The sequence below is a fragment of the Tachyglossus aculeatus genome, chromosome X4 (assembly GCF_015852505.1).
Source record: "Tachyglossus aculeatus isolate mTacAcu1 chromosome X4, mTacAcu1.pri, whole genome shotgun sequence".
In the NCBI taxonomy this organism is placed as follows: Eukaryota; Metazoa; Chordata; class Mammalia; order Monotremata; family Tachyglossidae; genus Tachyglossus; species Tachyglossus aculeatus.
In genome coordinates, this window is record NC_052098.1 from 24,181,205 (window position 1) to 24,194,382 (window position 13,178).

Here is a 13,178-nt window from a genome sequence, read left to right on the forward strand (position 1 = left end):
GATTAGTTTCTGGAGCCATTACCTATATATAGGACAATTCACTTAGCAAAATATACAAAAGTATCAGGACAACTATTTGTAAGTATGATAGAGCTATGGGAGGCCTAGAGGCATTATGGTCTAATGGAAATACCAGGGGATTGGTTTCTAGTTCCAGTTTGCCACTGGTCTGCTTTATAATCTTCGGCAAGTCACTTAGCTGCTCTGGGCCTTAGTTTCCTCTTCTGCATAATGGGGATAAAACAGACTGTGAACCCCATGTGGGACAGACTGTGTCTGATCTGATTATCTTGGATCTACCAAAGCGTCTAGCCAATAGCAGGCACTAATCAGTCAATCAGTGGTATTTATTCAGTGCTGTGTGCAGAGTGCAGTACTAAGCGCTTGGGAGAGTACAATATAACAGCTTGTAGACATGTTCCCTGCCCACAACAAGCTTACCGTCTAGAGGAGGAAACAGACATTAATGTAAATAAATTATAGATATGTACGTAAGTGCTGTGGGCCTGGGGAAGGGGTGACAGTAGGAGGAAAAACAGGTACTGACTCCCCATTTTACACTTGAAGAAACTGAGGCACATGGAAGTTAAATGACTTGCCCACAGCCACACAGCAAGCAATGAGCAGAGCTGGATTCGAATCCCAGTCCTCTGACTCTCAAGCCTGTGCTCTTTCCATTAGGCCATGCTGCTTCCCTGCCTAGAATGAGCTTACACTCTAGAAGGGCAGACAGACACTGATTTAAATAAATTGTGGATATGTACATAAGTACTCTGGGGCTTAGAATGGGGTGAATACCAAGTACATAAAGGGTACAGATCCTAGTGCATAGAAGATGCCGAAGGGAAAGGGAGTAGGGGAAAAGAGGTCTTAACTGGGGAAGGCATATTAGAGGAGATGTGAACTTAATAAGGCTTTGAAGGTGGGGAGAGTGGTGGCAGGAAGAAATGAAAGACTGCCAAGAATAAGAGAGGTCAGGGCTGGAGAGATAAATCTGAGAAACATCTGGGTAAAGATGGGAGTTGAAGCCATGGGAACAAATGCATCCTCCAAGGAAGTGGGCGTAGCTGGAGAATAGAAGGGGACCCAGAACTGAACCTTGAAGCATCTCCACCGTCAGAGGGTGGGAGGCAGAAGAGAAGCCCACAAATGAGATTGAGAAGTAGCAGTCAGAGATATAGGAGAACCACCAGGAAGACAGTGTTAGAAGTCAAGGTTAGATAATGTTTCCAGGAATAGGGAGTCACAGTGTCAAAGACAAACTGAGAGCTCTAGGAGAATTACGATGGAGTAGAGGTTGTCAGATTTGGCAAGAAGAAGGTCACTGGTGACCTTAGAGAGGGGAGTTTCCATAGTGTGAAGGGGACGGAAACCAGATTTGAGGGGATAAATGAGAGAACTGGAGAACAAGGGAAGAGAGCAGGTATAGACAACTCTCGGAGTGTTTGGAGAGGAACAGTAGGAGGGAGATGAGGCAATAAATTCAAGAAGCCATGGGAGGATTTTTTTTTAGGGGACACGTGAGCAGGTTTGAAAGCTGTGGAGGGTAAGCCATTGGAAAGAATAATTGAACAGTAAATACCATGATTATTAGAGTATCTCAAGGGAAATATTTCAGATCATCATCAATCGTATTTATTGAGCGCTTACTATGTGCAGAGCACTGTACTAAGCACTTGGGAAGTACAAATTGGCAACATATAGAGACAGTCCTTACCCAACAGTGGGCTCACAGTCTAAAAGGGGGAGACAGAGAACAAAACCAAACATACTAACAAAATAAAATAGAATAGATATGTACAAATAAATTAAATAAATAAATAAATAGAGTAAAAAAATATGTACAAACATATATACATATATACAGGTGCTGTGGGGAAGGGAGGGAGGTAAGATGGGGGAATGGAGAGGGGGACGAGGGGGAGAGGAAGGAAGGGGCTCAGTCTGGGAAGGCCTCCTGGAGGAGGTGAGCTCTCAGCAGGGCCTTGAAGGGAGGAAGAGAGCTAGCTTGGCGGATGGGCAGAGGGAGGGCATTCCAGGCCCGGGGGATGACGTGGGCCAGGGGTCGATGGCAGGACAGGCGAGAACGAGGTACGGTAAGGAGATCAGCGGTGGAGGAGCGGAGGGTGCGGACTGGGCTGTAGAAGGAGAGAAGGGAGGTGAGGTAGGAGGGGGCGAGGTGATGGAGAGCCTTGAAGCCCAGGGTGAGAAGTTTCTGCCTGATGCGCAGATTGATTGGTAGCCACTGGAGATTTTTGAGGAGGGGAGTGATATGCCCAGAGCGTTTCTGGACAAAGATAATCCGGGCAGCAGTATGAAGTATGGATTGAAGTGGAGAGAGACACGAGATAAGTAATACCAATGTTTAAAAAAAAGAGCATGATACTACAATGAAACAGTAGAAATGCAATATCTTGTGATCCAAGGTCATTCCCTCATTATACTCATAACTGGTCAGATTTGATGCCATTATTGTGTCCAAATGGGGCCCAACAACTTAAGCAAGGAATAGAGAATATAGAAAGTTCATAAAAAAATACAAAGAGATATAGTGTAAGTGTAAAGCTAGCCATTTATTATGCCACCAAGAAGCCTATCAGGGGACTTTGGCCTTAAATGTTAAAACCTTGGAATGTTTCAGCAATGCAATATTTTCTTGAGGGATTGACTGAATGCTGTATCTAGGCTTTAGAAGCATTTCCTTGGTAGCAAGGGTCTTGTTACTTGAGTGTGGCTGTGGAGATAAGACCATAGAAAGCCAGGAACTCACCTGAACTTTTTCAGAGAAGTATTCAATGACCCTAGTGAAGTAGTCTATTTTTAAAAACGACCTAATTTTTCTAATTTTAAAACCAATCACAGGACTATCAAATTGCTTAGTCACACAATGAGCAAATAACCTACTTCAGCAGAGTGCCACTGCTCATCAAGGCCCAAGAAGCTCTTTCTTACTCATCACCACCTGGGACAACCCACCCTGTCCAAGTGGAAACAAGGAAAAATGGCAACAGAACCCTTTGCCCCTAGCCTTCACTGCTCCTTCCCTAGCAAAGCATTGCTCATTGCTGAGGAGCAACTGCTCCTTCCACCATCACTCAGGGGTGGGGGGGCGGTCACGGTGAGGAGGGGTTGCCCTGTCCAAGTGGGAAGGACAAGTCACAGCAAATATACAAACAATTGGTGTTCAGAAGGTTGTGCTTGCTGGACTCTGGATTGGCCTGAGGCAGTGATAAAGAGCCGGCTTCAAATCCTTATTGGAGGGACATTTCCACCAGGGAGGCCTTCCCTGTCTATGCCTCACTTTCTTCTCCTCCCACGTCTTTCTGCATCATCCTGACTTGCTCCCTTTGTTCATTCCCCCCACCCCCCTCGCAGCACTTACATACATATCTGTAATTGATTTATTTATATTAATGTCTGTCTCCTCCCCTCTAGACTGTAAGCTTGTTGTGGGAAGGGAATGTGTCTGTTTACTGTTGTATTGTACTCTCCCAAGAGCTTAGTACAGTGCTCTGCACACAGTAAGTGCTCAATATGATTGAATGAATGACTGAATGAATTGTAACATTTCTACCAACTCTGGAATCCCATTCTGTAACCACAACCTCCTAAATTGCCTTCTCTCCTATATGCTCCTTCCCCACAAAATAACTATCTTTCTTCAAAATTATTCTCTCCTAGCACAGCGACCTCCTATCTAAGGACCCCCTCCACTCCTGCCAGGCCACTTGGACTCACTACTCAACCTCCTCTGTCTTGATGCATAAACCCACACCAACAGCACCCTCTGTTCTACTCAACTCTTTCATCCTCTTCTCCCTCCAGTGATTTTTCACCACTCACTCCCAGCCCTGGATCACCTCTATAGTATGTTTCCTTCGCTCTTTTCTGCATATCGCACAGGATCGTTGGTGAAAATCTAGGCACCAGACTGACTTTCAAATTCAAATTCAATTTCAAATTCATCCTTACTTGCTATACAACTCTATCTCACACAGCAGCATTACTTCTCTTATTTTGACTCCCAAACACACTGCCCCCACCAATTATTTCACACCCTATAACCACCCAAGGTTACCCATTTCTCTTTATTTTTCTGTGATTGTCTTCATTTTCCCATGGAGACAGTAGCACACACTGGCTTCATAATGAAATTTCATTAGCTCTAAATGACAAGGGAAGTAGGATTAACCTGAGGGTAAGATGTCCAACAAAATATCCAATGTAGGTTGTTTAAAGGCAGTATAGACTACACAAGTCTTTTTTTTTTTCTTTCTAGGCCTATGCTCTCCAGCAATACTTTGCATAGACTCCACTCTTGCTGAAAGTGGGGTCTGCAATGTGATCTGTAGGTAGATAGCCCAAAGAGAATGGGCAATAACACTCAGAAGCAAAGATGTTTTCATATCTGAATGTAATGACAGGTGGTAACTGGGTCTCACAACAGTTCCTTTTTTCCCCACCTTTGGGATTCCTTCTCTTAAATGTTCCATAATGACAAACCTGGCTGCTCTGGGATGTCCTCCTTTCTGAATGGAATGGGCCAGCTTTGATTCGTCCAACTTCCAATTTTACTGTACCTAGAGAACACTGAAGAACAGATTTTTTTTATAGAAGGCTTTCCAACACTGAAACATCTCATTAATCTTTCATATTATATTTTACCACCACAGCCCAATTTTTGAAAGGCAACTTCCTATCAGTGCTTCCAATTTTCATGTTTGCAAATGGATCTAAGACTCCCAGGCTGTGTCTCTACAGACATGGAAACTGAAGGGTTGAGTAATTAACAGTTGAAATTTAGGTTTTACATAAATGAATTTTTAATTGAAAGTGAACTTATTTGTCTTCTTACCGCTCCAGGGAACACAATGATGTGCCTCCTGAGTGGGTGTTCTCCAATGCCACAATTCCACAGTTTTACTACAGTCTGCTCTCCCACTCCCCAGGGAGAATAGGGCCCAGTAAGCAATTGCCTTCTAAATATTGCTTCCTGAAGTAGCTCAAAGAAATACTTTTTAATGAAAATCATGATAATTCCTCTGACCAGCACATTAGCTCTTAGGCAATGATACCCCTTATGTCTTTTCCCTTCTTTTCACCCCTGTTTCTCATCCTCCTCTTCATTCAATGCAATTTTCTGTGGAATGCTTCCTAATTTTGTTCCTCATATTTTTTTTCTACTGCTTCTATTATAAAACTACTCCAGATACAGCAAGAAAGGAACTCCTGTAATAAATGGGCAAAATTACAACAATGTCCCTAATCCTCTGGATGTCTTTACTAAGAATGTGTGTATATATGGATACACATATTGTCTTTTGGTTCAAAGATTGAGCTATGGTGGCTAACAGGACAGTGTATGACTGACAATCCCTCCCACACTGTATGCATATAAAGACTTCCCCTTGCTGCACTGTTATGTTTATTACCAACATTACCGGACTTTCTCCCCCTTGCCCCCTTCTTGGTGTCAATCTTCCCAGAGCAACTGCTCAAATACAGTCATCTGACATCTGATTGTGCTTGGCAGACTGATCTGCCTTTCAATGCTTTCTTCCAGCTGTCCACAGTTATGTCCCTTACTTTGATGTTTTGCATTACTATGTCTTTAAAGCCATGTCAGTTTTAAGATAGCACTTAAGTGATCTGCTGTCATCTATCCTCCTGTGTCCAACCCAGTGAAGGTATGATGTCATGAGCATTGCTTCAATGCTGTTATCTTGACTCTTTATCAGGATCTTATTGTTTGAAATGCTGTCTTGCCACATGCTAACTTTTTGGCAAAGTGGGCAATTAGTAGGTACTTGTCTTGCCAAGCTAATTCCCTGATTCCTTCGTTCCCCCACCACTGACATCTTGCTCTTGCCCTCCCACTACTTGTATTCCCAACTCCCATTATACCTGGCCAACCACAAATCACTATCTTCAAAGCCCTTCTGATAAAACATCTCTAGATACATCTTCCCCATGTGACCAGTAATCTCTCTACTTTATATCCCAGTTCTTCTGCACTAGTGAACATTTAAGTGCCTATGACCTCTTAGCACTTAAGTACACATATGTGCTTGATACTTCCTCTTATCTCTACTTTCTTTCAAAGTCTGTCTTCCCCACTAGATTGTAAAGTGTCATTAATTCAATGCTTGTTTTGTTGCAAGTAATTCTTGATCTTGGAAGTATCTGTGTTAAATCAGTCCTAGTACCTGCTTCTGACATTCATTCATTCAATCGTATTTATTGAGCGCCTACTGTGTGCAGAGCACTGTACTAAGCGCTTGGGAAGTACAAGTTGGCAACATATAGAGATGGTCCCTACACAACAATGGGCTCACAGTCTAGAAGGGGGAGACAGACAACAAAGCAAAACATGTGGACAGGTGTCAAGTCGTCAGAACAAATAGAATTGAAGCTAAATGCACATCATTAACAAAATAAATAGAATAGTAAATATGTACAAGTAAAATAGAGTAATAAATCTGTACAAACATATATACAGGTGCTGTGGGGAGGGGAAGGATGTAGGGCAGGGGAGATGGCCCCACAGTCTTAAAGATTGCCTGTAATTAAGTATATCATAGAGACACTGCACTGCTTGCCAAACAGCTTAGCATAGATGGGATTTCTTGGCCTAAATAAGTCAATAGCATTTATTGAGCACTTACAGTGTGCAGAACATTATACTAGATGCTTGGGGAAGTACAATATAACAGTTTATTGATACATTCCCTGCCCTCAAGGAGCTTACAATCTAGAGAACTAATGGGACTGCTTTATTGTTATCATGTTTTCTGAGCGACTTCCAGCCACTTGGGTAGTTTGGATCAATCAATCAGTGGTACGTATTTACTGAGTGCTTACTTTGTGCACATAACTGCACGAAGCACATGGGACAGAACAATACAAAACACTTGGAAGATAAAAAATAGCCCTGCTCTCAGATGAGTTAAGTGAATGCCCCTTGGTTTCACCGTTAGAGAAAAACTTGTAAAGTATCAGATGACGGTCACATTAGCACCCTGCAAAGCAGTAGTAATATGAACAGCCTAAAGTCTTGCTGTTGGCGAATGATATAATCAATTGGTTCCAACGCCTATATTTGAGTATACTATAGCCAAGATTTTGCTCTCTTGCCTAGTTATAAGCTCTGTTGGATATTAAAAAACGATGCTTAGCCCTTTAAAAGGGCTGGAGTAAGACATTATTTATAGATTCCTTGTTGGCAAATTATTTTTCTTCACATTTCAGCATCATTGCCCACATATGCTTTGAAATCTCCCATAAGAATCAGCTTGTCAAATATTGGTTTTACTATAATGAGCCTTTCTCATCCTGGGTTTAAGTCAGTGTGGGGCATTTGCATTGGTGATTGTGGCAAAGTGGATCTGTTTTATGGGTAAGCATAGGGTCATCAAATGCTCACTGATGCTTTGGCAGACTTGACACAAGTGACTGTCTAATGGTAAAGCTTTTACTGCCAGTCCTCCTCTCCAGAAAAAGGACGACAAGACTGATTTCCATAAACTCTAGTCTACAAGGAAGTCCTGTTTCGTTCTTTGTGGTCAACTCCATATCTAGCTAGTTCATGTGCAACAAATACTGTAAGCTCCCTGTGGGGAGGGAACATGTCTTGTGCACCTGTTGTACTTTCCCAAGGTCTCGGTACTATGCACTGCAATCAGTGGGTCCTCAAATTTCATTTTTACTACCTTCTTGTTGAATAACTGCTGCTATCATCAGGTAACTCCTGATGCTTCATGATGTGATTGATATTTTCTTTATGTTTGGCAGATTTTTATTTGTATGCACATGGTCAAATGAATCAGTGGTATTTACTGAACACTTACTGTATGCAGAGCATTGTACTGAGCACTTGGGAGAGTACAACACAGTTGGTGAATATGTTCCCTGCCCACAAGGAGCCTGCAGTCTAGAGTCCTGGGAAGCAGCGTGGCTCAGTAAAAAGAGCACAGGCTTGGGAGTCAGAAGTCAGAAGTCATGGGTTCGAATCCTGGCTCAGCCACTTGTCAGCTGTGTGACCTTGGGCAAGCCACTTAACTTCTCTGTGCCTTAGTTACCTCATCTGTAAAATGGGATTAAGACTGTGAGCCCCATGTGGGACAACCTGATCACCTTGTATCCCCCCAGCGCTTAGAACAGTGCTTTGCACATAGTAAGTGCTTAACAAATACCATTATTATTATATAGTAAGTCCATAACAAATACCACAATTACTATTATTAGAAATGGCTTATAGTCTTGTGGGTTAATAATAATAATAATAACGATGATGGTACTTGTTAAGCAATTACTATGTGTAAAGCACTGTTCTAAGTGCTGGAAGGATGACCAGCTGTTGTTTTCTGGGGCACTGGCTTGGGGAGAGGCAGGTCATTTTAAGGACCACTTCCCTACCACTCTGCCTATTCAAAGTGAGTACTTCATTTCTTAGGAGAGCTTCTCAAGCACTCAGACTGTTAGTTAGAGGCTCCACATTTTAAATGCTCAATAACCTGAGTTTGTTACTTGCAAAAGACTTTGGTTTAACTACTACGTAGCCTATAGGTTGAGCGGGACTGGATCTACCACATAGCCTTGCTTAACCACCACCTCTAAGACTGTAAGCTCGTTGTGGGCAGGGAACATGTCTACCAACTCTGTTATATTGTACTCTCCCAAGTGCTTAGTAGCGATCTCCATACGGTGAGCACTCAATAAATACCACTGATTGATCGACGCTTGAAGATGCAATATGGTATCTGCACGTTGGACTACAGAGTTTCTATAAAATTCACTGGAAAACTCTTCCAGTTCAACGGCTACATTAAGGGTCCTTGAGACAATCATCCAAGAACTGTTTTATGCTGAAGACTATGGTCCTGATGCAAACATACACGATGATATGTGTATATTTTCGGCCACACTCAAGTGTTTGGAAGCATAAGATCTATGCATTAGTCATTTTATCTTTGAAACAAAGGACAGCTCCCTCTCTGTCCATCTCTCTATATATTTAATGGACAAAATGAAAACCATGCTTTGGAGCTGAGAATAGGACTTGGAAATTGTTCAATGGCAAACAAGTACCTGTCCCTTAATTATGGGTCTGCTTGTTTATGATCCTCTTATTTTATCAATATATATATAGTTCTGAATGGTCTATAGTGTACCACTACTTGGTACACTTGTGTACCACTAAGGAACACAAGAATGGAAATTCAGGAAAAAAATCATAAGTTTAAAAGCATACTGCATCAGTACCTTTGTAATGGACATGGCCTCTTGCCAAGTTTTCACAGATTCCTCTCAGGCGGAAGAAATGAGCAGAAAGCTACAGTTTTTAATAACACTGAGGTTTTAGGTTCCTTGGCCAGCCTCCTGTGCTACTCAGATGACAAGGCATTTTGCCAAGATTGCTGGCTCAGCAATTTTAATTGAAAATCCATACTGCTGCTAAATAAAATGTCTCTCATTATCTTGGAGACATATTAAAAATACCATTTTTCAACTAAGACTCATAACATTTAATTGTCAGGATTTTATTTGTAAAAATGAGGGAAGATCATAAATTAATAGGTATTTGACTATAGCCATCCAATCTGAAACTATTTTCTTTTTCTTAGAATACAACCCCACCACCACTGCTACTTCCATTGTTACCTTTAGCAAAGCAGCAACAGCTTCCTGGGTGGCATTTCGCACATCTTCCCCATTGACCATTAGTATCTGGTCTCCTTGCATCAGTCTTCCATCTGTATCTGCAATTCCTCCTTTCACAATGTCCGACACAAACACACCGGTATCATTTCTGCAAATATACCATCTTAATATTCAGCATTATCCTTTTACAATTGCATTAATGACTGCAAGCACAGTGCCTTGTCAGCTAATTATACTCATACAATTTCTCCCCCTGACAGGGAAAATGAATCCTGAATCAACATCCTTAATGAATAGGACCTGGATTCTAATCCCAGCTCTGCGACTTGTCTTCTGTGTGACCTTGGAGGTGTCACTAAACTTCTCTCAGCCTCAGTTACCCCATCTGTAAAATGGGGATTAAATCCTACTTCCTCCTATTTAGACTGTGAGCCCCATGTGGGACAGGGAATTTTTCCAACCTGATTGTCTAGTATATGCCCCAGCCCTTAGTACAGTGCTTGGCACTTAGTACACGCTTAACAAGTACCATTAATTGTTAAAATCTCTGCAAATATTGGGATCATTTTACCACCAAACATTTTTCTTCTCTCCGATTTGTTTGTAAAGAATTCAAATTCATTTTTGCAAAGAAAGCAATCAATAAAACTACTGCTTGAGTAGCTTTCTATATTCTGCTGTGGCTTGAAAGCTTCATAGATTTAAATAGCATTAAACTATTTCTGATATTAATTTTCCTCTATTCGAACTTTTAAGTTTACTTGAAACCTAAAATTAGGTCTGAGAATAAGCATTTTATGAATCAATCCAGTTATGGATAATTTTACAAGCAACCGAAATTTCTTCTCTATCTATATGCATCCCTGTCAGTACCTCCCTTATTGATGGGGGACAATGCAGATAACCCTTGTGCAATAATCAAGAATTGATTGCAGAATGGTTTTATTGACTCCATTATAAATGAAATGACCTCCTCATTCCCTAAGAGCATTCATATTTGACTTACCAAATGATCATCACAAAACAAACTAATGTGGCCTCTGATAATCTGCACTGGTGTTTTCTCACAAAATTGACTTGCAAACAGGCATTTTATCAGTGTGGCCATTTATAGGAGCCAATTAGTACATCATAATGACCCCAATTCTCCCCATTATGTGGGGAAGACCAGGTCTCATGGAACTAACTCCTTCAGAAGAGAAACACTGGTCCAGCAAACCCTATGTCTTGGGTATTGACAAGGTGTACCATCTGGGCACAAAGTAGGAGGTTGGCTGCTATCCTTTAACTAGAACAGCAGCTGCTGAAACATGCCCTGGAACCACCCAATAATTCAGGCCTCTTCCAGAAAAGCACTTCTTGTCCCCAGTGGATATCCCTACCTGTCTCACTCACAGGTGTTTGCAGCCAGAAGCAACCTCCCTAAGCTGCCTTAGACCCAAGGCAGGCCCAGGATACTCTGGTGATTTGGGCTCCAGCCACTGCCCTTTCTAGTCACAGGGCCCTTCCTTTCTAGACAAGGGATTCACTCCTTAAAAATGGGGAAGGCATGCAGAGTGAAACTCCTAGGTGCTGCCCACCATGTGTGCCTGCATCTCTGAGAATGGTCTAGAATATAATGGAATGGATTTATTTCTCTTGCCCCTACATCTTATGATGAAGCTTGTTTGTAGGATGGCAAGTCTTTGGTGCTCATTTTTTGGGCTGAAGTGCTGCACCTAAAATGACCAAAAATGTTAACGTAGTTACTTCAAACACTGCCATGCGGAGCCTGCCCATTCACAGTGCTCCATTTGCATTCAGAACGGCAATGACAGGGAGCAAAATTTAGTTCTTAGAGATCAATCGGATATACTGAGCACTTACTAAGTTCTTGGGAGAGTATTGACAGGTTTGCTGTCTTATTCATACCTTTTACCAACAATGCTTAATCCAAGACCTTTCCCTGGTTTCTTCTGTAGTTCTATATTCAGGATATCATACATATCCTCCTCCTTGTACTGGGCTTCATCTCTGTAGACAGTTAAGCGAACTTTCTGTGGAGTTTGCCTCAGGACATTTATAGCTTCATCATGTGTGGCACTCCTCAGATCAATTCCATTCACCTGTAACATATTCACACATTAACTCTGAGAAAAGGGGGGGGGGGGCTAAGAATGAGTAAACCCAAAACCTTCATAAATCAACTACTCCATGACCCAAGTGAAAACCCACTCCATTATTTATACCTCTAATATCTGATCTCCAGCCCAGAGCCTTCCATCTTTGCAGGCTGCTCCTTCTTCATAAACTTCATGGATAATAATTGCACCCTGTGGATTAAAAGCAAAAATATTTCTATTTTTTGCTACCACTAAACCCAATACCTAGTAAAAATTAAACAGGAATACCAATGGCATTTGAGTGCTTATGGTGTGTACAGCAGTGTACTAAGCATTTGGAAGAGTATAGTATGACAGAGTTGGTAGACTTGTGTTGTATAAACATACTAAAAGCTCCAGACTAAGGGCTGAGTCCTCCAGATTCCAAGCAGGCTTTCAAAATAATATTTTTCCAGCAAAAGATCAATATGCTGAGACCTAGATATATAGATTAGATGATGTATATAGTTTTAATGTAAATTATTAGGGGTCCATGGGACAGAAGTCTGACATGGTATAGCTTCATCATCAATACCACCATCAAATGATTGGACAAGGTGACCAACAATAGTGTCCGGAATGCAGCAAACGCCCCAGACTGAGGCAATGCAAATGACAATGCATCCTGGTTAGAAAGGGAAATGAAGGAGAGTGGATAACAGGATATGGACTGCAACTACTGTATGGTGAAGTGAAAGGGGAAACACACAAGTTGGAAGGGAAGAATAAATGATTCAAATACACAGAGAAGCACAGTTTCAAACAATGCATTGTATCAGTGAACTGCTGGGAGACCACTATCTTAAGCAGAGCAGCCTGCTAGTGATGCTTTCCTTGAGCAAAGGCTTCAAGAAAATCAGGCGATGAAGAGGCAGGCTTAAACACAAACATGCTACATGTGGGACAAGCTCATTAGCATGGTATGGATCTATCTTTAAGTGCAAACAATGTGGAAGGGAGTGTCAGTTTTGAATCAATCCCTTCAGCTAGATTCACATGCATGGATAGGATCTCATTATCAATAGCATCACCTAGACTGTGAGCCCATTGTTGGGTATGGACCGTCTCTATATGTTGCCGATTTGTACTTCCCAAATGCTCAATACAGAGCCCTATACACAGTAAGTGCTCAATAAATACGATTGAATGAATGAATCACCCTTGAAAAAAAAACCCATACACTAAATCAAAGCAACTACTAACCCAAAGCTGATTTTATCCATTTTTTACTTTTAGTAAATACTATCAAAACACATGAATTTCCTTCATCTGTTTTTTTCTAAAACTTTGAATTTTAGAAATGATTTTACTTAACTTGTTCTTATAACCTAAATGAGACATCTTCAAAAAATAATTCCTTTGGTGAGTATGAGACTG

The 13,178-nt window shown here is 41.4% G+C and overlaps 1 protein-coding gene across 9 annotated transcripts in view; it reads right to left on the minus strand.

The window, feature by feature from the left end:
• MPDZ (multiple PDZ domain crumbs cell polarity complex component) overlaps window positions 1–13,178 on the minus strand; it is a 160,162-nt gene that overhangs the window by 12,367 nt on the left and 134,617 nt on the right. For all 9 annotated transcript variants that reach the window (XM_038769591.1, XM_038769588.1, XM_038769586.1 and 6 more), the window contains 4 exons: window positions 11,889–11,972; window positions 11,572–11,765; window positions 9,661–9,808; window positions 4,504–4,590 (listed from right to left, as the gene is read on the minus strand). In XM_038769591.1, coding sequence (XP_038625519.1) covers window positions 4,504–4,590; window positions 9,661–9,808; window positions 11,572–11,765; window positions 11,889–11,972 — 513 coding nt within the window. The remainder of the gene's footprint in view (window positions 1–4,503; window positions 4,591–9,660; window positions 9,809–11,571; window positions 11,766–11,888; window positions 11,973–13,178) is intronic.